At 42.0% G+C, this 27,860-nt stretch overlaps 1 protein-coding gene across 3 annotated transcripts in view; it reads left to right on the forward strand.

The window, feature by feature from the left end:
• The window catches only part of AFF3 (ALF transcription elongation factor 3), a 576,751-nt gene that overhangs the window by 426,437 nt on the left and 122,454 nt on the right, over positions 1-27,860 (forward strand). For all 3 annotated transcript variants that reach the window (XM_047069771.1, XM_047069769.1, XM_047069770.1), the window contains one exon: positions 26,257-26,308. In XM_047069771.1, coding sequence (XP_046925727.1) covers positions 26,257-26,308 — 52 coding nt within the window. The remainder of the gene's footprint in view (positions 1-26,256; positions 26,309-27,860) is intronic.

A 27,860-nucleotide genomic window follows, 5' to 3' on the forward strand; every position in this document is an offset into this window, starting at 1 on the left:
GTATTCTAGTGACAAGTAGAAACCAAAAGAAATATGCAATACCATTTACCGTAGCTTCAAATAAAGGAAAATACTTGGGTGTAAATCTAACAAAATGTGTACAAGGTCTCTGATAAAAATTACAGCATACCGATGCCTAAATGCCTATAATGTTCTCACTTGGTGTCTATAAATGTGTGTTTATTAGCACTGTGAATCAGTCTTTCCTTGCAAAAGAGTGTTAACTCTGATCTGTGGTAAGACTCAGACATTTCTGGGTAAATATGTAAAAGATCAAGTGCTTAAATGGATAAAAATTATTGGTAGCATCTATACTGATACAAAGTTTTCCACTGTCTCAATATCAAAAGCTCAAGAATGCCCAGATTCCCAAAGTGAGTCAGTGCTTGGACTATTTTGCATGAATGTAGTTAGCCAGGATCAACAGTCTTGGAGTTGAGCTTGAGGTGGAATTTCCAAATTTTCAAATGTTTGGTGACAGCCATCCAGCACCCCAATGCTGGGCAGTCCAAGGCATGAGTCACAGGCAGACTCTTGGACAGTCAGTGTGCTGAAGAGATGCCCAGATTGGCCCCAAAACTCCATTGTTAACAGTACCAGAAGACACATAGCTGCTCTGGGGGCTGGGAAATAAGCTTTAAAAAAAAAAAAAAACACTGCTAAAACAGTGGTCCAAAGGCAAAGATTAGAGATGCCTGATTTAGAGATTGTTGTTGCATAGATCAAAGTTTTCAAACTGGGAAATGTAGAGATATTCTGGTTCCTAGAACTTTGGGTTAGTTCCAGGAACAAGATAGCAGTGTGCTACTGCCCGATCCTACCAATGATGCACACTTGAAATTCTGTTTTGAATGGCCTGGGAATATACAGAGAAGTTTTGGAAAAGGAAAAAGCAGACATAAACATCAGAGAATATCATAGATGAGGCCTCATGCTACAGGCAGTAGATAGATACATCAGGAAGTTGCAAGTACACAAAGTCTGGTGTTTGTTTACTGCCTTATTAATGATCATAAAGTAGTGATTTTCAAAGCACTTTCAATTCTGTTACATCACACTGTCTTCAACAACAACCTGTAAAGAAGGCAGACTTGGTTTTATTATTCCCGTTTTAAGTATTTAACATCAGAACCAGGAGGACTCAGATCCTCACATTATCAGCTCTGAATACCCAGTAGAGCTGTCAGAGCCCGAAAAGAGTTATCAGAGCCGGGATCCTTGGCATGACCCATTTTTCTCTTGTTTTGATCACAAGGGCCTTTCTACAAGAACAGAATTATCTTGCTTATGAAAAGAAAAAAAAAGAAAAAGAATTAGCCTTTACAACAGATGTACAAAAACCTAACTCATGATCTTACTTACTGCTCTTCTTACTACATTTGCTCTATAGACCTGAAGCTTGCATATTTTTTCTCTGAAAAAAAAAAATTCTAGGCTTTTACAGATAGTCTTGTGGTTGGAAAGTCTTTTTTAAGGTAGGATAGGTACAATCTCAAACACACACACACACACACACACACACACACACACGCCACTCCCCATACCCAGAGCAGGGGTGGACAAAAGGTCATCTCATTCACCTGCAGTGCTGCCCAGCTAAGTAGGTGGCGGAACCCTACATGGCATCGAGAATTCTCAAATCTTCAGGAAGCTGATCCAAAATTTTATGGAACTCCTCCTCTACAGCTTTCCCCTACTTCTGTTCTCTGCCTATGAAAAGCCAGATGAATGCCTTTCCCTTGGGGTGGGGAAGCAAAGTCAGGATAAGAGACCTAATGCCTTCAGATCTTACAGGTGTGACAAGGGCTTCACACCCCCCCCCCCTTAGGAGAGAGAGATCAAGGAAGAGGAGAGCAAAGGGAGCAGCAAGGCTGGCTGACTGCTTCTCCACAGTCATCAAGAATCCCCCTAGTCCATAGAAATCCCACAGTGTGCTGTGCAGAGCTTTCATTAGTCCAAATTCTGGGCTTCCAGAGACCACATGTCTAGAGCAATATAGTATCACAATAAGCATAATGATTCTCTTTTGTGGCAAACTAAATGTGGGCAGACTGGGGATGCATACCCTGGAATGGACCTTTTACATTAAATGTAATACAGAGTTTAAAGAATAGAATCATAAGGTAAACTGGCTTAAAATTGTATACTGTTCAGCTACGATGCAGTGATTTTCACTTCCTGGGCATGAACCACCTGCGTCTTGCCACTATAACATGCTGTGATGTTCGTATGAGGAGATGGAGGATGAAACCATATTAATGAAACTTTTTACAGTTCTTCCAAGCAGCCAAGATTTTATGTGATAATATGTCAAAGTGATTTCTTGGGCAATTCATTTGTGAATTTTATCTGCACACTCACACACACAAAAAAATCAATTTTGTTTGAATGGGTTTGGACAGCTAACTGTTGTGTGAGGCCATCAGGCTGTGAAGAGTGAGTGTCCCCCATGGGATGGCGATGACTCATGTTCACTAAGTGCCCTGTTGGAGCAGCGTGGGGTGCTTCTCCCACGAGCAAGCTTTTCACAGATTCTAGGGAGTTCTTGGGCCAGGGAAAGATACTCTGTGATTGATCATCTTTAGTTTTACAGATACTTTATTTCAGCTGCTTCATCAGTTCTCCTATTTTATGGCATTCAGATGCTTGTAAGTGCCCATGAATTCTCAGAATTATACATTACAAATGTAATTTTGAAAAAACGAAGATATGGTGCTGTTTTGTTAGTTTGAGAAATATTCTGCTTATTAAGGTTGTTGGAAGTAACCATGGTCATTTATAATGAAAAAAGTGGAAGCAGAGATAACCCTCCCTCCTGCATCCTGTGCATGTATGGAGATGCATGTAAACTCATAGTTTTTACAGGAACATACATTACCTGGATTGTTTTTTCTTTGCAATTTAAAGGCGTACTTCCAGCCTACCTCAAGAGCTTTCACTAAAAAGAGTATATTTATGATCATAAAGGTAGGTAGGTACCTAGCATTAATCCCCTGGTTGTTGGTAAGCTAGTGAATTAAATGAGTCAAGCTGTATACAGGTAGAAGTATGGAGTGTACTAGGATCCCACCTGGGAGACTCACCCAGGGGGAAGCAGAGTGTGGGGTCTGAGTCACCTGAGGTATGAGGCTGGCCCAGTTGTGACATCTAGAGCTGTGCTGCCCAGTCCAGGAGCCACCAGGCACAGGTGGCCACAGACACTGGAAATGTGGAGACCCCACCCTGAGATAGTGTAAAGTACACACCAGGTGTCAAACACTTGGTGCAAAAATACGTATATAAATGATCTCAGTAATTTTTATGTTGAAATGGCAATATTTGGTGTATATTGGGTTCAATAAATATATTATTAAAATTAAGTTCACCATTTTTCTTTTTGTAACATAGCTACTAGCAACTTTTTAATTCCATTGGTGACTCACATTCTATTTCTGTTAGCGCTGTTCAAGAGAATTGACTGGCATGTGGGGTGGGCAAGGAGAGGTCTTACGGAAAGCAATGCAAACAATTTCAAACTGATTACTCTCATTCCTGTCCTAAAAGCCATTGGCTGCCCTATCCAGGGGCTTCTCCCTGGCCACCTTTGGTAGCTTTGGCACACACTCCATTACATCCTGTGGCCAGCTTCCCTCTCCTCCCCCATTGCCCACCACCCTCCTGCGCCTCTCCCTCCCTCCACCATGGCCCCACACTACTGACAGCTCACATTCTATTGGCCTGAGCAGTTCATTCTATTGGCCTGAGCAGTTCCTCCTCTGACTTCTCACTCATTTGCCCTGAGGTACTGAAAAGAACTAGTCTTTGGTTAACAAGACCATCCTCCTTAGAAGACTTTCCTTTAAAACATCAATCCACAGTCTGTCCCTCAATTCACATATTTTAGAAGCTCTAAAGGCTTGAAGTTAAAAAAAAAAAAAAAACTCATTTGGTAGAACTGGCTGCAAGCTGTTTTTAACTTTGGTCTCACTTCCTATGACTGTTCATGCACCCACCCCAGACCCTGCCCAGATGTTACAGAGTATGTGATGGAGGCATCAGTTTGCCTTTCTAAAAGGAAGTTCTGGATCCCCAAAACACATCCAGACCTGAGAGTTTCAGATAAGGCATTATGGACCTGAAGCAGTTTTTCCCTCTTATAAGCTGGCTTCCCTCACCCATGTAGGCTGCCTTAAAGACCATCTTCCTTTAAGACAGGCTTAACCAGGTCATTGTGCTCCTAAGACTCCCCTGGCCTTCAGGGCCAGGTCCCAGCTCCGTAACAGCTGCCGGGGCTCCTCATCAGAGGGTATTGATCACCTGCTACACGTAGGCCATCAGACAGGTGCTGAGGGGATTCCATAGACACTTGAAAGTTAGTCTGTGACCTTAAAGAAGGGACATGAAACACCAGGAACTGCAGTGAACAATAGAAGGATTAAACGCAAACATGAGGGAAACCAGCTACAAGTGCAGGCAGAAAAAGAGAAGCAAGAGAGCACAGCAGCATGGGCTCTCTAGTCTCAGGTGGGCTGGACAGCAGGATAGAGGCCGAGGGGTGGGTGGGTCTGGAGCGGAAGAAGTAACGAGAATGCAGTTTCCTGCTCCCACACCTGGATGTCTGTCTTCTCCAGATAGTTAATGGGGTTGGCCTGTTGCCTGCCTTTCCAGTGGGCCCAGGGGACAACCGAAGGATACTGCCTTCTAGAATCAAATGTGTTCCTTGTGTTTTGTCATTTGAACGGATTCCTTAGAAACACATAACCAGATGTTGAAGTTCATTGTTTTCATCCCCGTGTCGGCTAGGTAAGCTGATCGAAGCATGCTGAAATGACAATATTTGTCATAATTTGAGCCCAAATTAATCTACCAACCCCTTTTTCCCCACTCTCCCTCACCTCTGGATTACATGTCAAGTTGCCAGAGGAATTAGTTGTGGTTGCTGGTAGCCCTTCAATCCATTTCCCATTTATGGAGGGCCTACTGTATATAAGACTCTGAGCCTACACTATTAGAATCCCTCATACTTATTCTGTGCTTTAAAATTTGCAGAATGTTTTTGTCTACATTATCTTATTCAGTTGCCCAATAATCTTTTAAGTTGAGATGTATTTTATTCACTCTCAATTTACATTCAGAAGTAGAGGCCTGAAAAGGCCCAGTAATTTACTCAGGGCCATCAAGCTGGTAGGTGACAAAGTTAGAAGTCAAAAATTAACTCCAAATCAGCACGTTTTCCAATACAGTAGTCACCCATTTCCTATATCTCATTGTAACTTGAGGGGTTAAAATGTGACATGTTGCACATTTGGGCCAGGGTGCTGGCTGGATCAGTTAAAAGAGCTGCACTCTTGTGGGTTAATGAAAGGGAGATGTAAGGCTTTACTGGATAAATTCCATAGTTATGAAATTACAGTATGTCATATAACCAAATGACAATTTCTGATAATGTCTTCCTGGCAGCACAAATGCTTTTGTGCACATATCGTTTTTTAGATAGTACAATAGTTTGGAGAGAGTGTTTTATTTTCTCTTTTATAGAGAAGGAAATTGAACGTCACTATTACCAGCAGGTCACCAAGCAAGTAAAGAACCCTGGGAAGTAAAGCCAGAACCTTGTCCACCCACACTCAGAGCACCTGGACTCACTGCTCGTGGTTCACACCAACTATGCTCTGTCTTTACACCTGCCACCCAATCAGTGGGGCAAGAGTCACCAAATGGGTCTTCCTTCAGTCAAAATTTGACCTGAGTCCATAAAATCCTTTGAAAGTCTAAAGCACCCATCTCTAATGTCTGGTCTAGAGAGTTCTTAAAATCATCGAGAAGTAAGAAGTATGTATTTACACAGTGAAAAAGGCTGCTTTTATATAGGAGGAAACAGAAGAGGTGTTTTGAGTGTTTTTCTTACTGACCAACTTAAGAGTGTATAAATAAGGTACCAAAACTCACTGGCTTTTGAATTCATTCTTTAATTCTTAAAAAAAAAAAAAAGTAAATTAACAACTTTATCTTTGGGTAATAAGGGGAAGATAGAAGTACCTGGTATCACAGGAGAAAGTCTTGTCTGGGAGCACATAATAGCCATTCCCTGGTTATCGCAGAACCAGCAACAAACCTAAGATTTACAAATTGCAGGTTCCAGGAGGCAATGCCATTTCTGTAACACCCACCAATGCTATAGTTTTTCTTTGGTTGAAATCAACTTAACGAATATAAAAAGTATAAGTGTTTTTCTCTAATAGAAAAGATTTAGAAGTACTGTAAGTGATGATAATAGATAAATTGTAGTGGCATGTAAACTGTTTCCATATGAAAATTAGGTTTGGGCACACCCAGTATTTGCAACATCTGGGGGATAGAAAGAAGGGTTGTTCCGAGAATCTAACTGAAACATACACGGAGAAAAAGAAAATTTTTCTTGCAGAATCCCATTTAAAGTTACCCATTCTGGGTAACAATGTTAATGTTACTCTCAGTTAATACTGACTTGAGTTGCAATCAGTAATGGAATTTCCATCTCACGGTTTTTGATCCCCCTTCTCCTCTCGTTCTATCACCCACCTGTTTTCTCTGTAACCCCATAGCAGTCTGTTCATTTCCATTTGGTTCACTTGGGGAATCTGTTAATTTGTTAAGCTCCTGCTCTGTTTGGGGCCCAGCACTGGAAATAAGAAACATGGAAATATGGCATGGCCCCTGCTCAAAAGAAGTTCCTCCCGCAGGAGGTAAGGCTGGAGCATAAAGAAGGCATTTCAGTGTAAGGTGACAGCAGCTCTGATAAGAGGTGTGCATCCTGACGGGCTCAGCGTCCCCTGCAGGTGCCAGAACAGCCCCAGCCCTAGAAGCTAAGCTGGCTGGACGCTTTCACACTTTCACACTCTTCTGCTGCATTTAACCTGGTACCAGATAACCTGACTCCCCAGAGGACACAAGAGTTTCAAGCACCATCTTGGTCTCACAAGTCTGGAGGAGGGAAGAGAACTACTGGCTCCCAACCAAGACAACTGATCCTTAATGGGGTTCAGAGAAGAGGGGACACCAGGGAAGGGGGATCATCTGGTGGACTTCCTAGAGGAGCAGTTCTTGGAATGGACCCTCAAAGATTGCAGAGGAAGGAGGCCAGGCATTGCAGGTGAGGACACAACATGTAGCACTCCAGGATTTGGTCATGATCCCTCTTCTCTCACAGAAAACTCCTCCAAAGCCTTTATCTTATCAGCCAATCTTCCTCCTGGCTCTGCACATCCCAGTCAGACCACCGCCTCCAGCCTCCATAGCCTCGTAACCTCTTCCCAACTATTGCTGCTGTGGATCAGATAGAAGAGTAAGAATAAAGAACAGTGATGCTTCAGAAGCAGCTACGAGCAAGGGACAAGCAGAATTCTCTGTCCTGCCTCCCTGGCCACAGGGGCCACCATGCAGATGGGAGACCTCAGCAAAGGCCAGAACCAGAGGTAGCAGTTAGGGCTTTTCTCTGCCTTGGGACTTAGTGCTGCAGGGAAAGAGTTAACAGTGGGATTTGGCAGGAGGAGGGCTCAACCCAGAGGAGGTGGTGGGGGCCAGGGCAGAGGCCACACCTTCCCTGTGTTCCAGCAAAGCCCTGACCTTGCCACTCTGTCAGGCTTAGCTGCCTACCCTGGAGGCTAACAACTAGTCACTGCTTCCAGAAGCTCTACCAAGAAGGGCAAGAAGGCTGTTCAGAGGAGTCCTTGACACCTTCCACATTTTAGATCATTTTAGTCAACTACATGAACTTAGCCCTTCCTGGGCCCTAATCACTAATTCAATATCCTCCTGAAATAAGACATCCCCCAGAATGAATTTCTACCTTCTATCCAACAGCCCTCCTACTGGGGGAGCTTTTCCCTTAAGTTCATTTTTCTCTTGATCCTATCACCTGCTCACAGGCTCTCTCACTGATGGCACGGTGGCCATTTGCTTTTTCACAGTGCTATTTCCTGGCAGGAGGGAAAAGTGTCTGAAGATACTTACCTGAGGCCCCTACCTTCCTGCACAGGTTTTCCTCTGAAGAAAGAGTTGGGGTGCCACCACTACCACTGACAGTTTATAAACCACTGGTCTCGATTATCCCCAAAGCCTCTTCACCTCTAAAATCACTTTTAAGAGGATTTTCCTGACGCATAAGCTCATTTATGGTCTGATCTCTCTGACTGTGGTCCTGAGTGAAGGATTCCTTTGGGGAAGGCAGCTCAGAGAAAGCAGGGAAATGCCCCAGCTTGTACACCAGGTGGGGACAAGGGTACAGGAGCATCAGCTACACTGATGTGTTTGGGTGCTCCAAAATAACACTGTCCCAAACTGCAGGCCACAGAAGTTCAACAGGTACATGCATTTTGGGCAGAGCTTTATTATGGTGTTTGTATTTTTCATGAAAATAATTTGGTCACAGATGCATTGAAAAATGCTGTATGGAGCTCTTGGTGCACAAATGAGACCAAATTTCCCCAGAACATCAACTCAGCATGGGAAGAGTGAGCAGTGACTAGACACAGCCTAGTTTGGAGACCAGCCTTGGTAATTAGGCAACCTGAGAATTTTCTAGAGCAGGGAGTGTGTTACAGGTGGGAGGTGAGGAAGTCCTGGTCAAGATTGGTTGGTGAAGAAAAAGAAAAGGCAGGGAGGGAGTCTCTGATAGGGCTAGAAACTACCTGCTTGGCATCAGCTTCCTAAGGGACTGGTCCTCTAGGCCCCATACAACATCGAAGCAAAGTTAGGTAAGTCCCTTTAACACATATTCCTTACATACTGTTGTCATTGCCTCTTGTGCCCCACACCAAGACATTCAGATGGAATGTTCCCAGTTCGCCTGACACTGCACCCACATTGGCCTCTTTCTCCTTCCCCATATGGCTCCTCCTGGCCCTCCCTGTCCTTCCTTTTCCATCAGGGAAACCAAAAGAAGGAAACTCCACTGTGCCTGCATAGAAACTCTTCAAAACACAATTTTAATCTTTTTTTAAAAAATATTACCTTGTATTAAGATAACTTTAACCAAAATACATTTGTCAAAAGCCAGATTTTGACTGGGAAAAGATCTGGATAAAAAGTAGCATACACTACCCAGTCATTTCCTGCAAGAATTTTAGCAGCAGCACATGGCCATTAGCCTTGCACTTTTTATTTCATAAACAGCTGCAGAGTCATTTGAGGCCCTGGGATTCTCCAGTTTCTGAGCCCTTCCGTTGTTGGTCTGATCCTGGAGTAGACAAATTTGCCCAGCCACTTTCTGTTTTTGAAGTTAATAGACAATGAGCTCTAAAAAGTGTGGTTATTATAAATTCAAGAGCTTTTTAAAGTAAACTTTTATATAACTTATCTCAAGCTCATTTTTCAGCCCTCTAAAGATAGACTTTAAGATTTTAAGTGTATTCCATTCCATTTGTAGTCATGGATCAAGTTCTTCTGTGCAGTGTTGCAGGTTTTGTCTCTTATTATGGAGGCATGTGTGCTTATGACTTTTCATTAAGTAAATATTTGTGTGCCTCAGGCACTGGGGACACAGAAAGGAGTGAGGCTGACACTTCCTTCAAGGAGCCCATGAGTCAGGTAGATGACAGTCTGAAGACAGATAATTACACTATAGTGTGGGCAAATGTGCTATTAGACGGTGTACAGAAGAGTGTAATTAACTAAGGTCATTGAGCATCAAGACGATATGCCCTTTGGGGTGGCATTTGAAGGGTGAATAATAGATGAAAACAGGGAATAGAAAGAAAGGCATTTCAGGCAGGAGAGGTGGAGGCTGAGATTCTGACAAGTGTAACTATATATAGTTTGCATTGTTCCAGTATTGATTATAAGGGCTGGGACAGGCTAACAACTGCACAGAGCTGAGGCCAGGCCATGAAGTGCCTTGTCGTCCCTAACAAGCAGCAGGTACTATGGATTTAGATTTTAGGTGGATTGCAACAAGATGGGCAATAGAACCTGGAGGAAAAACTGGAGGGAGGAAGTTAGGAAGCTATTACAGGGGTACCAGAAGTGTGAATTAAAGCAGTACTGTGAGGGATGGAGGAAGATGGGTTCAAAAGAAAACTTAGGACATTGAACACAATACCTCCAGGAGTTTTACTGTCTGTAAAGAGGGCAGGGAGAAGTCAACAACCATGTGCACATGACCTGGTGGGTAATAGTATCATGGACCTGGACATAGAATTCAGCAGTGCATGTTGGATTTTAGGTGGGGAGGTGAGAGGGTTCTGGTTTTAGGCAAATCATAGAGGCACATCCAAGTGGAGATTCATTTATTTTCTCAGCAAACATTTGTTATGTGGTTATTCTACGCCAGGCATTTTGTTGGATGCTAAAGATGCCCTATAGGATAAAATGTGGTCTCTGGCCTTCAGGAAGCCATAGTGTGGAAATGCGAGGGTGCACTTGAGCCTAGGGAACTGGCTCTTGGAGGATGAGGTCATAGATGTCATCCTCAGGAGTAGATGAGGTAAGAAGGGGTAGAAGAGAATAGAAACTGAGGACAGGATCCTACGGTAACATCAACTTCTGAAGAGTGGCAAAAGGAAATGGGAAGTCAAAGGTAAAGAGAACCTTAAGGACCAGAGAAGCTGTGCAAGAAGCATTTCAAGGAAGGAGTGGCACATGAATGTGGCATAAATCAGTGTGAGCAAACAAGACAAACAGAGGTGTCTGGTTCATTTGACAATTGAATGTCCCTGATAGCCTTAGTGTATACATATGAATATGCAGATACCTGTCATTTGGAAAGAATTCTGCTCTTGCTGATCAAGAATCTGAATGCTTTATTAGGACTTAAAATGTCTATTTGGCCAGAATTTAACCACTTTGCACAGGTAATGACAAGCCTTTGATTTATGCCTATAGCAATCACTGGCAACACATTGTGACTCTGTCCCTTGGTTCTATCTATAGAGTGTCTATAGGACTACTCAATCCAATACTTTTTATGTGATTAAAAAATAGTTTACTAGGGGCACATGGGTGGCTCAGTCAGCTAAGCGGCCAACACTTGATCTCAGCTCAGATCTTGATCTCAGGGCTGTGAGTTAAAGCCCCATGTTGGGCTCCACACTAGGTGTGAAGCCTACTTAAAAAAAGAAAGAAAGAAAAGAAAAGAAAGAAAGGAAAGGAAATAGGAAATAAAAGAAAAGAAAAGAGAAAAAATATACATTAAAAAAAAAAACAGTTGACTAATGTTGGATTATAACCCAATACAGAAAGTAAATATGTGAGAGTCCATGCTGATATAAGTAAATGATTGAATAAATAAAGGAGTGAATAAGCAAATTTCTTGTACAGAATAATACCAAATAATATCTGTAGATACTGCTCCTCAAGGAAGTGGAATGTAAATCTCTACCCCTTAAGCATGAATTTTCCTTAGGGACTTCCATGTGGAGTCTGGAAAGAGGGGGGAAAGAATAACTTTACAGTGGATAAATCTGATAAACACAATTTTAGCCAAGTGATGCCAAGCTTAACATCATAAGTGATAAGTCATGTTGATAACATGCACCCTTGATATGATGGAACAAGAATGGCACTTTACCTCTGGACTCTTCCTCCCCAGAACCCTAACCTCATCATGAGAAAAATATCAAACAATCCAAATTGTGGGACATTCTACAAAAAACATGGCCAACACTCCTCAAAGTGGTCAACATCATCAAAAACAAAGCAAGACTGAGAAATTGTCACAGCCAAGAAGAAGAACCTTAAGGAGACATGACAACTGAATGCCACATCTGTCTATCAGATGGGATCCTGAACATGCTGCATGAGAAAGGAGCCACGAGCCTTGGGATAGGGAGATGGTGCACCTAAAATGGTAGAGGTTTCCAAAGACAATAGTACATCTACTTCACAGTGTGTCTAGTATTGGTCCTGAGCTCAGTTGATTCTCTACCATTCTAATGAAAAACTGTGGACCAGGACTCTTGACCCATCTAAAATTGGAAAATCAGAAAGTCTACATTGGACTGCGGCCCTACTTCTCTTCATCCCTACTCCTGTGCTCTGTCAATGAATAGACCCACCTAGGCAGGGGATTTACACCATGACCTCTAGGATAGTGACTACATTTATCGTGATCATTACTGGTCATTTTCATAAGGAGAACAAACATTACAGTCACATTCTGTTTCAAAAATATGCACTACCACTTAAAATTTTTCACATGAATTATTTCCTTTGCACTTGAGATTCCTTTCTGCCACATGAAAGTCAAATAGATGAATATGTAAAAAGTTGGGTAGGCAACAACTTGATTCTGCAGTTTTACTCTTTTTTACTTAAACCCAAAATACACCTGACCTAAAACTATAAGGAAATGCTGAAACTTTTTTGTGGAGTGGCCCTGACTGATGCTTGTGACCCTGTTTCCAGTTCAGTAAATGGAACCATCCTCTACAATAGGTATGGCAGGGCTTAATGTGCATGGGTTGTTTGATACATTCTGTATCACTATGAGCAGAACAACTCCCATAAGGATGTATTTGGTGGATAGAGATGCATGTTGAATGGGTAACTGTTTCCCATTGCAAAAACCAGTTGTGCATACCTGAAAATGAGTTTAGACAATTTAATATATTTGCCTAACTTTCAACCCTATTCACTTTTTTTAAAAAGTAGTGTATTAGTCCTGGTGTATATGAGATCTTTCTTAACGAATAGCTAATAGGATGCTTTTTCTCTAATATGGAACATGGATGTCCTTTTCTTCTCTTTACATTTAAATGATCAGTTTATTGTTGTTTGTGGCATTTAGTGGATTTAGTGGGGGATTTAGTGTGGGTTAGTGGATTTAGTATAAAAACCTGCAGCCACCAATGAGCATCTGACTTCAACTCAGGTCATGTTCTCTCTCTTTGTGAATTCGAGCCCCACGTCAGGCTTGCTGCTCTCTGTGCAGAGCCTGTTTCGGATCCTCTGCTCCCACCCACCCTCCCTTCCCCTCACCCACTCATGCTTTCTCTCTTTCAAAAATATTTTTTTAAAACAAAGCCTGCATCTAGTCACAGGTAGCCAGAAGTCCTGAGGGCATATGTTCCAGGGACTGGACAACTTGGGGTGAGGGATTGGCTGGATCTCTGCAGTATCCAGGTCTGGCTTGGTTCCCTCCACAGTCACAGAAACCAGAATAGTCATCTAGGTCCACATAGCATAGGACAAAGTTGTTAAAATTTGGTGATGAATCTCAAATTACCTATGGGTATCCTAAACAAAGAGGCAGATGCACAGGGAGGAAACAACTAAATGAACAAGGTGAAGAACAATTAGGAACTATTGACTTCAGACATAGGACAGGTGTCTCTCCCACTCCGGTTAATACCGATATAGCCTATACAGTGGACTGTGTCCCTCACATGAATGTACATTGGGAAGGACGTCGGAGAACTTGTAGTGGACACAAGAGAGAAATACAGAGATGCTTCAAAGCCTGGAGAATAAAACTTATGAGGAAAAATAAAAGGGGCCAGGATTGTCTGACAAAGAAAGAAGATGCTTATCAGTTTCCTAGGTTCACTGATCTGACTTTCCCTCCAATAAGCAGTGAGCCACTTGAAAGCAAAGACTTTTACGGGGCGCCTGGGTGGCTCAGTCGGTTAAGCGTCCGACTTCGGCTCAGGTCACGATCTCGCGGTATGTGAGTTCGAGCCCCGCGTCGGGCTCTGTGCTGACTGCTCAGAGCCTGGAGCCTGTTTCAGATTCTGTGTCTCCCTCTCTCTCTGACCTTCCCCCGTTCATGCTCTGTCTCTCTCTGTCTCAAAAATAAATAAATGTTAAAAAAAATTAAAAAAAAAAAAGAAAGCAAAGACTTTTTCAACTTTATATCACTAGCACCTAGAATACCCTTGGCTCTTTGGAGATGGTCAATAAATTAAGGAGTTTATGTTCTCTGTTAGAAGAAGGGAATGGACTTAAATTATCACATGCAGATTGTTACAAGACGGAATGGGTAATAAAATACCAATAATAATACTGAATATATATTAATTATTGTGTATCAGGCACTGCAAAATGTTTTGTGCATTTTCCCCATATAATTCCCACAATATTCCTGGGAGGTAAACATTCTTATTTTTATGTTTTAAAGATAAGAAAACTGGGGCGCCTGGGTGGCTCATTCAGTTAAGCGTCCAACTCTTGGTTTCAGCTCAGGTCATGGTCGTACAGTTGTGGGATCAAGCCCCACATCAGGTTCCACACTGGCATGGAGCCTGCTTAAGATTCTCTCTCTCCCTCTCCCTCTGACCCTACCCCACTCATGCATGCTCTCAATCTTTCTCTCTCTCTCCCTTTCTCTCTCTCAATAAATAAATAAGTAAATAATAATATTAAAAAATAAAGATGAAGAAGCTGAGACCGAGCAATTCTAGGTTCTCTGCACAAGGATGCACAGCTAGAATGTGGCAGGGCCTGAATGTACATCAATAAACCAGGCTTTCTGACTTCAGAGTTCATGCTCCTAATTACCATACGTGTAAGTCAGAGTTTGATCTGGGAAAGAGAAACCACTCTAGGTATTTTAAGTAGAAACGCACTTAAGATACGGCATTAGTGGCTTCCAAATGCATCAGGAGGGTTAGGGTAGTTATAGGCACGGAGCCACCAGGAAATCAGTAAAAGCCAGAGTTACGGAAAGGTGCTAACAATAACCTCAGATGTCTGCAGCACCTACAGGTGCCAGAATGCCTGGAAGCTACTAACAGCACATCTGCCATCTGCTGAAGCTTATGTATGGCTTTCGCTGACCTGGGAGCATTAATGACTTCCATTGCTCTTTAACCTTCCGAACCCCATTCAATGCTTCTCACTGGTGACATCAAACCCAAAACTTCTGCAGGCAGGGAATGTAGTTCCCAGGCCTCTAGCACCTGTGGTACTGGGTAGTGCTTTAAAGGGGAGCTGAGATGTCAACCAATAGACAACCCAGCACACTGTGTTATTTTGTCTTGGAGTTTGGGGACTCCTCCTGAGAACTTGAAAGGCAGGATAACCTATAACCTTCTTATTTCCTCCCAGGGGCTGAAGAAAAGGCCAGAAAATAATTTCAGGTGCCCCAGCATTGTCCATGGCTTCTGAAAACAACCACTGAAGAATTCTAAAACACTAACAATAATTCCTTAACTCATTAGTATTGATGGGTTTGTCCCTTATCTTAGGCATTGAGGAAAACACACCTCTCCCTTGGAAGCCTTCTTATTCAAATGCAAGGGGAGGGGAAAGCTGGAGCCAGAAGAGTTGACAAGCAGCCCTATATAGTGCTTTAATTCTGTTCAGTTAGAGAGATGTGAAGAATTCCGTCCTGTGAATTGGAGATGGTCCCAATGAGAAGGTGATCGTTCACTTGGAGTTGAGGCCGTGGTTTTTAACCCTGACTGAACAGTAAATTCATCTGGGCTGTCTGTCAATAACACTGATGCCCATGCCCAACCCAAGACCAGTTAAATCAGATTCTCTGGGGATGAGGTCCATGAATCAGTTTTTTCTTTCCCCTGTATCTATCTATTTCACTCATCTTCTAACCCACCTCTTCCCCTCCACCACCAGTTTGTTCTCCATATATAAGTCTAATTTTTTGTCTCTTTTTTTCTTCAGTTGTTTTGTTAAATTTTGCATATGAGTGAAATCATGGTATTTGTCTTTCTCTGTCCAATTTATTTCATTTGCATTATATCCTTTAAATCCATCCATGTTATCACAATGGCAATATACCCTTCTTTTTATGACTGACTAATATTCCACTATATATATATGCACCACATCTTTTCTATCCATTCATCTATCAGTGGACACTTGGATTACTTCCATATCATAGCTATTGTAAATAATGCTGCAATAACATAGGGGTGCATGTATCTTTTTGTATTAGTGTTTTCATTTTCTTTAAATAAATACCCAATAGTGAACTTACTAGATCATCTGCTAGTTCTATTTTTAATTTTTTTGAGGAACCTCCATACTGTTTTCCACAGTGGCTGCACCAGTTTGCATTCCCACCAACAGTTCATGAAGGTTCCCTTTTCTGTACATCCTTGCCAACACCTGTTATTTCTTATCTTTTTGATTCTAGCCTTTCTAACAGGTGTAGAGTAATATCTCATTTTGATTTTGATTTGCATTTCCCTGATGATGAGTGATGTTCAGCATCCTTTCATGTGTCTGTTGGCCCTTTGTGTGTCTTCTTTGAAGAAATGTCTATTCAGGTCTTCTGCCCATTTTTTAATTGCATTATTTGTTTTTTGGTGTTGAGTTGTATAAGTTCTTTATACATTTTGTATATTAACTCCTTATCAGATATATCATTTGCAAATACCTTCTCCCATTCAGTAGGTTGCCTTATGATTTTGTTGATGGCTTCTTTCACTGTGCAAAAAGAATCAGTATTTTTTTAAAGCACCTAAAGTAATGTTAACCACATCATTGAGAAACCCTTACGAGGCTTTGCAATTGCCAGGGTGCTTTCACCTTATTTTCTCATTTGAATCAACTATCATCCCATTTTATTAATGGGTAAACTAAAACTTCAGAATTTAGGTCCAGAACTATTGAAGACATGCAGCTCTTCTGACTCTTGTCCAGGTGTGTGTTATATAGTGGTTCCCAAACTTTGCTATAAATCAGAATCACCTAGGAGGCTTTTAAAAACATGGCTGCCCAGATCACACCCCTGTTACATAAGAATGTGGGGGTGGTATTCTTCAAAGATCCCAAGTGATTCTGATGTGCAGTAAAGTTTAGAAACCACTGTGTTATGCCATACACAGGCAACATGTGAGGTTGGTATCACTTAAAGTGCACTCATTTGCTAATTAGGAGATTATGCTTGGTTCTCTTTTCTAATTCTAACAGTTTATCAGTTCAAATAAATCTCTCAATTAGGGACACTTAGCAGTTAACTTATTAATAACAATAGCCACAAAAATGCAAAAACTGGCATCATGAACCAAAGAACAAATCTTAACCTACTGGATGTGTAACCGTTTTAGGTTCAGTGTGTTCTTATTGTCAAAAGTTATCAATTAAGTAAGCTAAACATTAGTTAGCAAACAGAATAGGCAACCAGCTTATTAATTTATTGACAACGAATTAATATTCAACATCACAAACATAAGCCATATATGTGCATATCTCATTTCTCCTCTGGTTAGGTGTAAACATTCCCCTGCAAAGAGGGTTAAATAAAGAAATACCCATCATCGAATCTATGCAGCCAAGAAAACTTTATGTTCCCAGTCAGGGTCCTCTGACCTCTCTTCTGGTATCTACCTGGAAAAGGATCTTATTCTTTCACATGCTGTACTTGAATTTACTCAGCCTTAGAAATTGAATCCTCTAAAACCGAGGACACCAAGTTCAGGAACTAATTTTCTAGAAGTCCTTGTAACAAACAAGGATAGGAATTTTGAAACTGTCTTTGAGGAGAGAGCTTTTCTCTATTAAAGTGCTATTTCTAAAGCCACGGTTGTTTTTTGATAGAAACGATAGAGTCCACACGGCCCTTTTCTCCTGTACTTCTTTCAGGAAGGAGCAATTTTAAAGTCTGATGTGTTCACAGAATGCTTCATTATAACTGTGGCGTACATTGCCCTAAATGGAAAAGATGGAGCATTTTCATACTTTCATGGTCACATGAACTGTGTGAACATCCATGAGATAGATGTTCAAGGAAAACGGGCCCAGCTTTCTATTTCTCCTAGACGGAGAATTCCCTCTGGGCCACTCAGCATCCCGAGCTAGAACTGCAATTCCAAGTGAAAAAAAAAAAAAAAAAAAAACAACCAGCACACTTTTAAAAATATACAACTTAAAAAAAAATCTAGAATTCTTTAAATAACTTTTGGGAGCTGTGTCTTTACTATATCTAAGAGAAGCGGGTATGTCAGAGCAACAAGGGTAGACGTCCCTTGCACAGTCAGCCTTTGACAAGGTGTATTTACAAGGCTGCCCACTGTTCTGGTTTCCTAGGCTCCCAAACACATTGCCCTGAGCATACCCCTCTTGTGGGCCACTGCAGCTTTGTGCAAGGTTCTGCTTTCCAGTTCTTCTGTGAAGCCAAAAGCTTACATGTAATTAGCATCATCAGAATTAGAAGCAGAATGGGTCACTGAAACATTTAACTGACACAAAATGGACCTCTGGGATTCCAGTCTCCACCAAGGGTAGTAAGTGGGGGCTACACATTTATGATGATTCTAACCAAAACCTTCCCTTTCTCCTCCCTCAGTTCCTTCACATGCTAAGTTACTAGGATCTTTGCCTTCATAGGCTTGTTCCGTGCACCCTGTCAGGTGCAGGCAAGAAGTGTTAGAGATTGACATTTGAAATAGGCAATGGGGGGCTGAGGGCTGAGTGGGGTGGGAAAAACAAAACCTCTAGAGATCTGACCATCCCTCACCTTCTATGAGCCTGCATTGTCCGGTATAGGAGCCACTAGCCACATGTGGCTAGTGAGCATTTGAACTGTGTATATTATCATTGAAACGATATGTTGGCTTAAATAAAACATACTGTTAGTTGGTTTTACTTGTTTTTCACACCTTTTTTAACATGGCTTTTACAACTTTTTAATCACCCTTTAGGCCCACAGTATACTTCTGTTGAACGGCTTGAATAATGGCTGCTAATGCTTTTAGCTTGAGCAGCTGAGAGTGATCTTGAAAAGGGACACACTAAATATTTAAAATCATCTGCCAGCATATGAATTACTTATCAATGCCTAACGAATTACAGCAAAACTTAGTGGCTTCAAACAACATTTATTACTCTATAGTTTCTGTCAGTCAGGGATCTGAGTGTGGCTCACCTGGGTCCTCTGGCTAAGGACCTCTCACAAAGTAGCACGGGGTCAGTGGGTCTGCAGTCCCCTCAAGGCTTACCTGGGAAAAGACCCACTTCCAAGTTCACTCATGTGGTTGCTGGCAAGATTCAGTTCTTCCTGGGTGGCTGGGCTGAGGACCTTAGTTCTTCCTTGGCTGTTGGCAGCAGGTTCCCCTCAGCTCCCTGCCATGGGGATTTCTCCATACAGCAGCTCACAACCTGGCAGCTTTTTCCATCCAAGCAAGCAGGCATGAAGAGTAAGAGCATGCATGCCAACAAGCAGAGGTCACCTGAACTCGCAAGTGACACCCCATCCCTTTTGCCCTACTCCATTTACTAGAAGCAAGTCACTCGGTGCGGCCACACTCAGGGGAGGGGAGTGCATGAGGACATGAATACCAGGACGTGGGATCATTGGGAGCATCTTGGAAGCTGCCTACCACAGCCAGATAAAGAGGATCCAGTTGACATTATATTTGTCCACCTCATAGTTGTTCTTAAATGCCATGTACTTACCCTGATGGGTCTAATGTGCTGCATTCATATTTGCTTGTTGATGCATAAAGAAAACCTGAAATAATAAGAAACTATTATTTCTTATAAGAAACTGTATAAGAAACTATAGACAATGGTGACTTTGGGGGACGAAAGTAAGAAGTAAGAGGATTGGAACAAGGCTGGGAGTGAGACATTTCACTGGACACCTTTTCCTTTTTTAAATTTTTTTTAATGTTTTATTTATTTTTAAGACAGAGACAGAGCATGAGAGGGGATGGGGCAGAGAGAGAGGGAGACACAGAATCTGAAGTAGGCTCCAGGCTCTGAGCTGTGAGCACTGAGCCCGACGTGGGGCTCAAACCCAGGAACCCGTGAAATCATGACCTGAGCCAAAGTCGGATGCTTAACCAACTGAACCACCTAGGCGCTCCTGGACACCTTTTCCTATTTGGAGAGTTCTGAACTATATGTGTGTATTACTTTTTTTAAAATATCATGAGAGTGAGGGAAATAAATACCTCTGTTCCCCCAAGCACTCTGTGCTTGCCTGTCACCCTTCCTTCATGGGGCAGGATAGAGTCCCTGATTTCAATCTGCCTCCTCTAGGACCTTGAAGCCCCTCAAGTACTCTCTCCTCCTCACAACTTTTCCTGAGCCCCCTGGTCTCCAGAACTCATCCCACCACTGACTGATTTTTTTTATTAGTGTTGATTTTCATTTTCCTTTGATTTCCATTTATTCTACATTAACATGCTAGATATGAGATTTCAAAGACATTCATCTCGTATCTCACCAGGGTTTAGCAGGTTTTCTAAATGAGGTTGATTTTTTGCGAGAGTCTTAAATAGTAGGAAATGAGATACTGGCCCCCAGGGAGGATGGGCCTGTGTAGAAGGTAGCAGGTGGACTCAGCTTGTACATGGGAGAAAAAGACCACTGGAACTTACCATCTGTAAGGAAAAGTAAGGTCACAAACAGAAAAGATACAATGCACCTTCACCCTCCAACCCAGGATGAGCGTGACAGAATCAGAGAGCTATTTGTGATTTCATTGACAATCAAAACAGTCCCAGGCAGAAGAGGTCCAGGAAGGAAATATATGTGAACCATCTCTCTATGCACCAACATTGCTTCAAAAGATGTAAATATGAAACCCTGGATAGGAAGATATCAGAGTTGAAAACGCTTGGGTCATCTAGACCACACCCTTTGTCTTACTCCTGATTTCTCCATTTGTTTCCAGACTAAGTTACTTCATTTGTACCTTGGATGCATTAAATCACCAACCCCCAGTGTGAGCCTATCCTAGCCTTCCTGGCTCCCAGTCGACTGGAGTGATATGAGCTAAATTCTTCTGAACAAATGCAGAGGAAAAGTGGTTACCTATTTATGAAAATAAGCCCAGGCAGATGGTAGCACTGACCCTGACAGAGCAGTGGACTTCAGACAGAATGAAATGTGTTGTATAACTTCCTCCCCATGTTCTGAGCAGTAGAGATGATGGCTTGGGGAATACCTGCAGAGGGGTATACTTGCATAACGAGTAGGCTATCGTGCACTGCTAATTGCTAGAGTAGATATTTGCATATATGAATATGTTTAATGGGGAGTCATAAACATTTGTCTTTGGCTTTAAATCTCAAATAGGTGGAGACCATAGTAGCACCAGATATAGAAGCAAATCTGAAAATCAAACAGCCCAATTAAAACTCAGATTTTTTAAAAGCCATTAAGATCAAGCAAAATGAAATGAACTTTAAAGGGCTAAAGGATTCAGGTCTGTTAAGGGCCCCAAATGGCAAGTAATTCCGGGGAAATCCTATTAATTAAAAACCACTGCTCTGTGAAATGGCTGCCATTACATTTGAAGGCAGTTAATGTGCCCGTTTGCAATACCTGTGAAGAAATAGTGGAGCATTAGAAACAGTTGACCATCTGCTAAGGGTAGGCTACTGTTCCTGTTCCATGGAAAGTGCCGTACCTCAAAAATGTAAGGACTAGCAACAACATAAATTTGTTGCCCAGTTAAAAAATACTACATGTGGGAAAGTTGCCACAAATATTAAAGTTGTAGGGGTTTTTAGTTCTCCCTTTTATGAGAGCTCCTGAAGATCCCATCAGAGGAGGCAGTTGGGTTCTGTGAGAACTGTGTGTGCCAGAGCTTCACAACTGCAGGCAGTTTGTAAATGGCGAGAGTGATAGTGCCAATGCAAATGTAATAGCCCTGGGAGACAGGGTGCCAGCACCCCCCCACTCGCACACGGGCAGAAGAAGGAGTAGAAGGCTGAGAGACCGGATGCCAATCCTGCTGTTGGAGAGGCAGTGTTGCCATTCATCCCTCACTTGCGGAAGAGACCCCCAACACCCACCCACAGAGGTAGTACTTGGCACACACACGGCAAAGTGGCTTCAGAGCTCCAAAGCCACTCTGTCACACCCTCTCCTATACGCAGGCCGCACAAGGCCCCCTCCTGTGGCTCCAAACCTTTTGACCTGTACCAGGTACTCATAGGGCATGGCATAACATACCTGGGACAGTAATTTTAAGATAAGAAACTGTTGTCTAATGCAGTTCCCCAGTGAAAAATAGATGGAATCTTAATCATCAGTTGCATGTTTAAAACTCTTGCCCGAGTCCTTTAACATCTCAGTTCTTAGTTACCTGGTTCAGAGGGAAGTCACAAGGGGTACCACCCTGGAGTGCCTCTGACAGCAGTTTGACAGCCCCTCAGGTGTTCAGGGCACTGAGTCCAGGTTTCTGTTTACCTCTGGCCGCACCTCTGCTCCCTGCTCGTCCTTCGAAAAGTTTCATTTTATTGTCTGTTTTATTTCAGCATCCCCGTTGTCATCACTCGGTGGCTCCTGCTGAGGGACTCTGGCCACGTGGCTGACCACTGGCCCTCAGAGCAGATCTCCTTGTGCACTGAGGGTGATGGGCATGTTTACTGTCCTCTCTAGCTGTGAAGCCACATCCAATCAATCAACCATGGCAGCAATTATACCCTAAAATACATTACCCCTCTAGAGAGCCTCATCTTTTCTTTTCAGAAAAGAAAAATAGTAAGGGGGGAAAAGGTATAAAAAAAGTAGAAAGCTCTATTCTGGTAAGTAGAGCTTAGATTTAAGGCATTATTATAGAAATATCTTTTCTCTCCCATTGTTTACCCATGCAAATTCTTTAAATGCTCTAAGGCATATCCCTCAGAGATAAAAGAGGAATATTAGTGAAAATGAACATTTATTGAATGCTCGTTCCGTGCCAGGTTCTGTACTAAGCACTTTCCAAGGGTTGTGTAATGATTTCTCCAGAAAACCCGTTAAGGCAGGTATTGGGTCACTCAGCTAGGTGAGTGGCAGCGCTAGGTTTCATCCTGGCAGCCTGACTGTCCCAGCAGCCTGCTGGGACCACCACAGCCTGCTGTCCCAGCAGCGCCCACCTCAGAGGAATTGCTGTGGGACTGAATGAGGTAACGTAGAAAGTGCTTTTAGCCAACCTGGCACAAAGATCCATTCAACGCTGAGATCTGCTCCTAATCAAGAGTTCTAGAAGGGGAGGGACTAAGGGAGCATGAAAGGGAGCTGCTTTCTCGCTGGGTGGGCATCATTGGCTGGAAGAAGGCTGGGTGGTGCTCAAATGTAAGGATGCAAGGGTGCGGCAGGTGCCCACATGAGCCACCATGACGCCGAAGCACAGGCTTCATGGGCTTATGTGCGTATGACCCATCCCAAACTCTGCCTTCAGCCCTTCAGAACATCAGAGGCTTTGCCTTCCTTTTTCGGAAATGGAGTCGGAGATCCCAAGCCCCTGCCTTTTGGCCTGGCCAACACTTAATTTGGATTTTCTCTCACTTTTGGCTTACGCCTTTGTAGTTGTTTGTTCTTATTTAATGTACGTATGCCAATCTGTTCCTTTCAGAAATAGACAGATGATAAAAATGTTCTCAAGTGAGTGGGATCAGAGTTGGGGATTGCAACAGTACCATTTGTGTGTTTAGCTGGAGGTAATCCCAGCCTGCAGTCTACCTGCCGCACACAAAACACTGACATTTCTTAGGATCTTGTGGGGGTTACAGCATTTTTCTTCTCTGACCACATTTCATTGTTCAGCTATAACCTCAAATACACACTTTGGCTCCTCTTCCCCAGGTCTGTTTAGCCAGACTTGAAGCACGCAGTGAATGGAAACAAGAACTCACTTTGAAAGTTGAGTCATGGGGATTCTGCTGTGACCATCAGAATAAAACAGAAGGGCTGGTCTGTATTCTTGGATGGCCTTGAGCATCAGTTTCCTCAGCGTGTCTGTTGGGGATTGGGCACAGGGTGGCGGCGGCTGGCTGTTCCAGGTCTGTGGTTGCAAGTGTTGGTAATAGCGGTACCCCAGGATTGCTGTGGGATTATGTATGAGCTGTTTGACTTAGTGTTTCATTGCCATTTCTCCATATTTCAAGATTCTGAAGTTTCATTGGATTCTGACTTCTCTGGAAGTCTGTCTTGAATACGAGGTATTTTTACATTCGATCCTTTTTTAGATCTCAGCCAGAAACACAATAAATTCATTTTTTTCTCAATATAAAAAATTCAGAAGGCAAGGTGGATCTCTGACTGCCTTTCTTCTGGAAGTGATGACAAAGTAGAAATGACAAGTATAGAAATGACAAAGCCAAGACCCAGAGGTGTGACTTACCAGGGATCAGAGGATATGAGAGACAGTATGAAACTCAAACAAACACTCATTGATGCATGTACACATTTTAGCACATGCTTAAAATAAACAAAAATAAGCTGTATTCCTACCTTAAAAGAGAACCTCACACACTGTTTTTACTGTTGTGGTCACTTTCAGCATTGCCAGCCTCGCGTGGTGACCGAGTCACATGGCTGGTGTGCAGCCAAGCTATGATCCCTTGCTTTGGGGCATGTTGGGATTTCTTGCTGTGGTTGACAGTGGCCTTCAAGTCTGTGCACGCTATTGCCTATATAAAGATGAAACTTCTCAGTCACCCTTGATATGACCTCCATCCAACAACAAGGGGGTTGTTAATGATGATTGTGTGTGTCCTTCCCCCTCCTTCTTTCCACCCACTGACAGGACCACCCACACTTAGAACACCCAATGCTTGCAGGGCAGTCCTTGAGATTAAACCAAATAGCTGTTGGCAGTTTACCTCTAAAGAGGGAGTGAGGGGTGGAGGCAAGAAACTATCCTGCTCCTCTGGGGTTTTTCATCAGAAAGGCATTTGTGCCTTTTGGTAGGAAAATAATCGTGGGGAAGGTGCCCCAGCCCAGCCAGCAAGCTGGTATTGTATTGTGTGCCATCACTGTGCTAGTCACTGGATACTCAAGGACAAAGAAAACACAGTCCCCTTCCTACATTCTTCCTAAACAGTGCTCTAATAAATTACCACCACGTCTCTTCTCTTTGAAGCCAAGGGTAGGAGTTTATAAGGTCAAAGGAAATGAATGGCAGCCAGGCGGATATAAAGGGCAGTTGTGGATGGAGCTCTGCAGTCTTTGCTGATGTTTTCTTGGTTTGCCTGTGGTTGAAATAATAAAAGAGTGATACTTCTCCATATTGGTAGAATAGCCATAGTCTGTGAAAAAGCAGATCTGGTGTCCTAATAGTTATGGTTTAAATGGTACACCAAAAATTGCTTAGAAATTTTTCAGTTTTCAGAGACTGAAAGTCTCAGTCTCACTCTATGACAAATAGAAGAGTTTTTCTACTTTACAAAGTAAGGGGTAATTTTATTCTCTATACTCATGGAATCTTAATCAGGATTGGGCCTTAGAGATTGCCCAGCATAACCTGTCATTTTACAAATCAGAAAATGGGACCAAGGGTAAGGGAGTTAAGTGATTTTCTCCAAACACATGGCCGGTTGGGACAAAACTAGGTCCACGCACTGCCCCAGCAAATCTTTACCCCAAGTTCACCCCAAAGGTCACTGAAATTACTTACAAAAAATATTCAGAGGAATATACTGATGATGGGCCCACAATTGGCCTTTAAAGAAATGAGGCACATTTTAGGGTAGAGTCTTTGGAAGGTGACTTCAAGGAGAACAATGAGGCCTGTCAAGTATATGGGTTCAGTGGCCTTCAGACTGATTCCTGGAGCCCCAGGATCTATCACAAATGGACCCTTCCCCACCCCCCACAGAACAGCTCTGCTTTCATTTGTGTTATAGAATGTCCTTCTGAGATTTCTTTTGAAATGAATTAATCTGAAAACTATTATTCTATAAACAGTTCAGCAATGGTACTAAGAATACAATTTTATCATCATCAGAAATAATAGGGTTTGATTTTTTTTGTTTGTATGTTTTTACTTTTAACTCTTACAGACCCAAAAGTATACTTCCCCACTGCCTCCGCCATGGCAAATCTGAGACACCAGGGAGCACTGGGGAGTTAGTTGCCTTCACAGGGTCTTTTCTAGAAAGTTCTCTCCTGTTGAGTTTTCCTCATCCGGCAGGATCTTCAGGCAGATGTCTTCTCCAGATCCTTGGCCGGTGGAAGATCTAAGCAGCCAATGCTCACAGCTCTAGTTTGTTGTGTTAGTGCTGTCGGAAGAGTTCTACTTGCTCTCTCATTGTTTACCTTGAATAGTAAATGGAGACATAGCATAGCACCTGTCACATGGTAAACACTGAACAAATACTGTGGAATTAAAACTTCACAACCAAAAGCTGTATTTGATTCTGTTTGTTTAAAACCTCATATTCTTGAAACAACCCATCTTACCCTATTAAGGACTGTTAAGAGGGTTAATTTTCATGATGGGGCAGTTTGTTATTTCCTAAGTACATCAGAAGAAAAAGCTTAAAAAAAAGGGTTTGTTTTTTTTTTAATTAATCAGGAAACAGACTTATGGTTAAATCATTACTCTAATAAAGATATTTTGGTACTGAATTATTTTGAATTTGCTAAGTATCTATACCTCTTTGTTCCTTTTTTCAGAATGCTAGAAGATGACCTTAAGCTAAGTAGTGATGAAGAGGAGAATGAACAGGTAAGATTTTCTTTTATGTTACTGTCTTTTGAATGTGACACAGCATTGCTAACTCGGTGGGTATTAACTGAGTCATACACACTCTAAATTGTGGTGCTCAAGGATGGTGGGTGCCTTCTGATAATTATGAGCTTCCATGCCATTGGGCCAGTCCATTCAACTATCTTAGCCTTAATTTCCCTTAAATCTGTGATACTGTGATTTTTATGTCATTGAAACCAACAATGGGTACTTACAATGAAGCTAACTAGCATTAGACTTCAGTATAAAATAGGCCCTTTTGTCATTTTCTGTTTCTTTTATTTTTTTGGCAAAGCTCACTGGTCTTCTAGAGATCAAGCGTGTGACCTAACCTCATCAGCATGCAATAGGCAAGCTGTAATATTAAATATTGAGAAACCTTATACAGATATTATTAACATTGAGAAGAAGCAAATGTGGAGGTGAACTTCAATGATGAATAAAAAATAATCATGCTCTGAATAGGCTGTTTGTCTTAGATGATAAATGTGCTTAAAATGTTCTTCCCTGGTGTTGATTTACCAGCTCGAGACATCAGTCAGGGGTTTATAAATACTCTTCTGATCAGTCAGTTAAGGTGGAAAAATATCCACGTAACATTCATTACTTTCACTTCTGCGTTTCAGGAAATGTTTGTATTTTTTAAAGTAAGCTTGAAAACACAAAAGATAGATTTTCCTACACTTCTGTTTCCTTCTTCTTATTATCCGTGTGGTATTTTGTTAAATTTGGACAAATGTGGTAGGTATAAAAACAATCCAGAGAGTTTTTTTCAGAGGTTATTTTTACATGTGATGTAAGACTGGGTGCAATTGATCTTGAAATAGTGAATTTTTATGAAGGTGTCATGGTGTGCTATACGGGTGATTCAGCTGTCTAACCATGCAAATGGAAATAATGTACAAAGAGAGTGTGCAGAGATGAAATAAAATTCAAAAGAACATTTCCAGGAAGAGCATCTAAGCAGAATGTGGCTGTGAGGTCACAGAGTTTGCTCACCTTGAAGAAGAAAGTGAGGCACCAAAGAGGGGCCTGGGTGTGAAGTAGAACTTGAATTGAAACTAGAGTGGCAAGTGGAGAAAATCCCAAGTGAAGGAAGGTTAATTGAGCAAGGTGAGCTGCTAGTGTTTGGGTTTTGTAGAGAGTGACTACCTTGTTTCTAGTGTGCATACCAGGAGAGTCAGGTATCTGTAACATGGCAATCTTGGCAGAACTGAGAATGACTTCACTCCTAATTTTGGTTCCTCATCTATGTGACTATTACCTAATGATTTCATCTTATCATGTTTTTTTCCCAGCGAGAGTTTCAGATAGGTACATTGTGGATTAAGTAATATCAGATGTGTAGATTATGTATACTTTATATTAGAAAGGGATTCACAGAGTATTGCATTCAGCAAGCTTTCTTAATTTGGAAAGAATTTTCCAGAGTTATTTCCAGGAAATATTTCCACTGGAAACTCGATTTAAAAAAATTATTTATCAAGGATATACCAGACACATTCTGTAAGGCAGTAGAAAGTTTTCATTG

The sequence above is a fragment of the Lynx rufus genome, unplaced genomic scaffold (assembly GCF_022079265.1).
Source record: "Lynx rufus isolate CCGP_SWC_20201006 ecotype Redwood Valley unplaced genomic scaffold, mLynRuf1.p SCAF_8, whole genome shotgun sequence".
Lineage (NCBI taxonomy): Eukaryota > Metazoa > Chordata > Mammalia > Carnivora > Felidae > Lynx > Lynx rufus.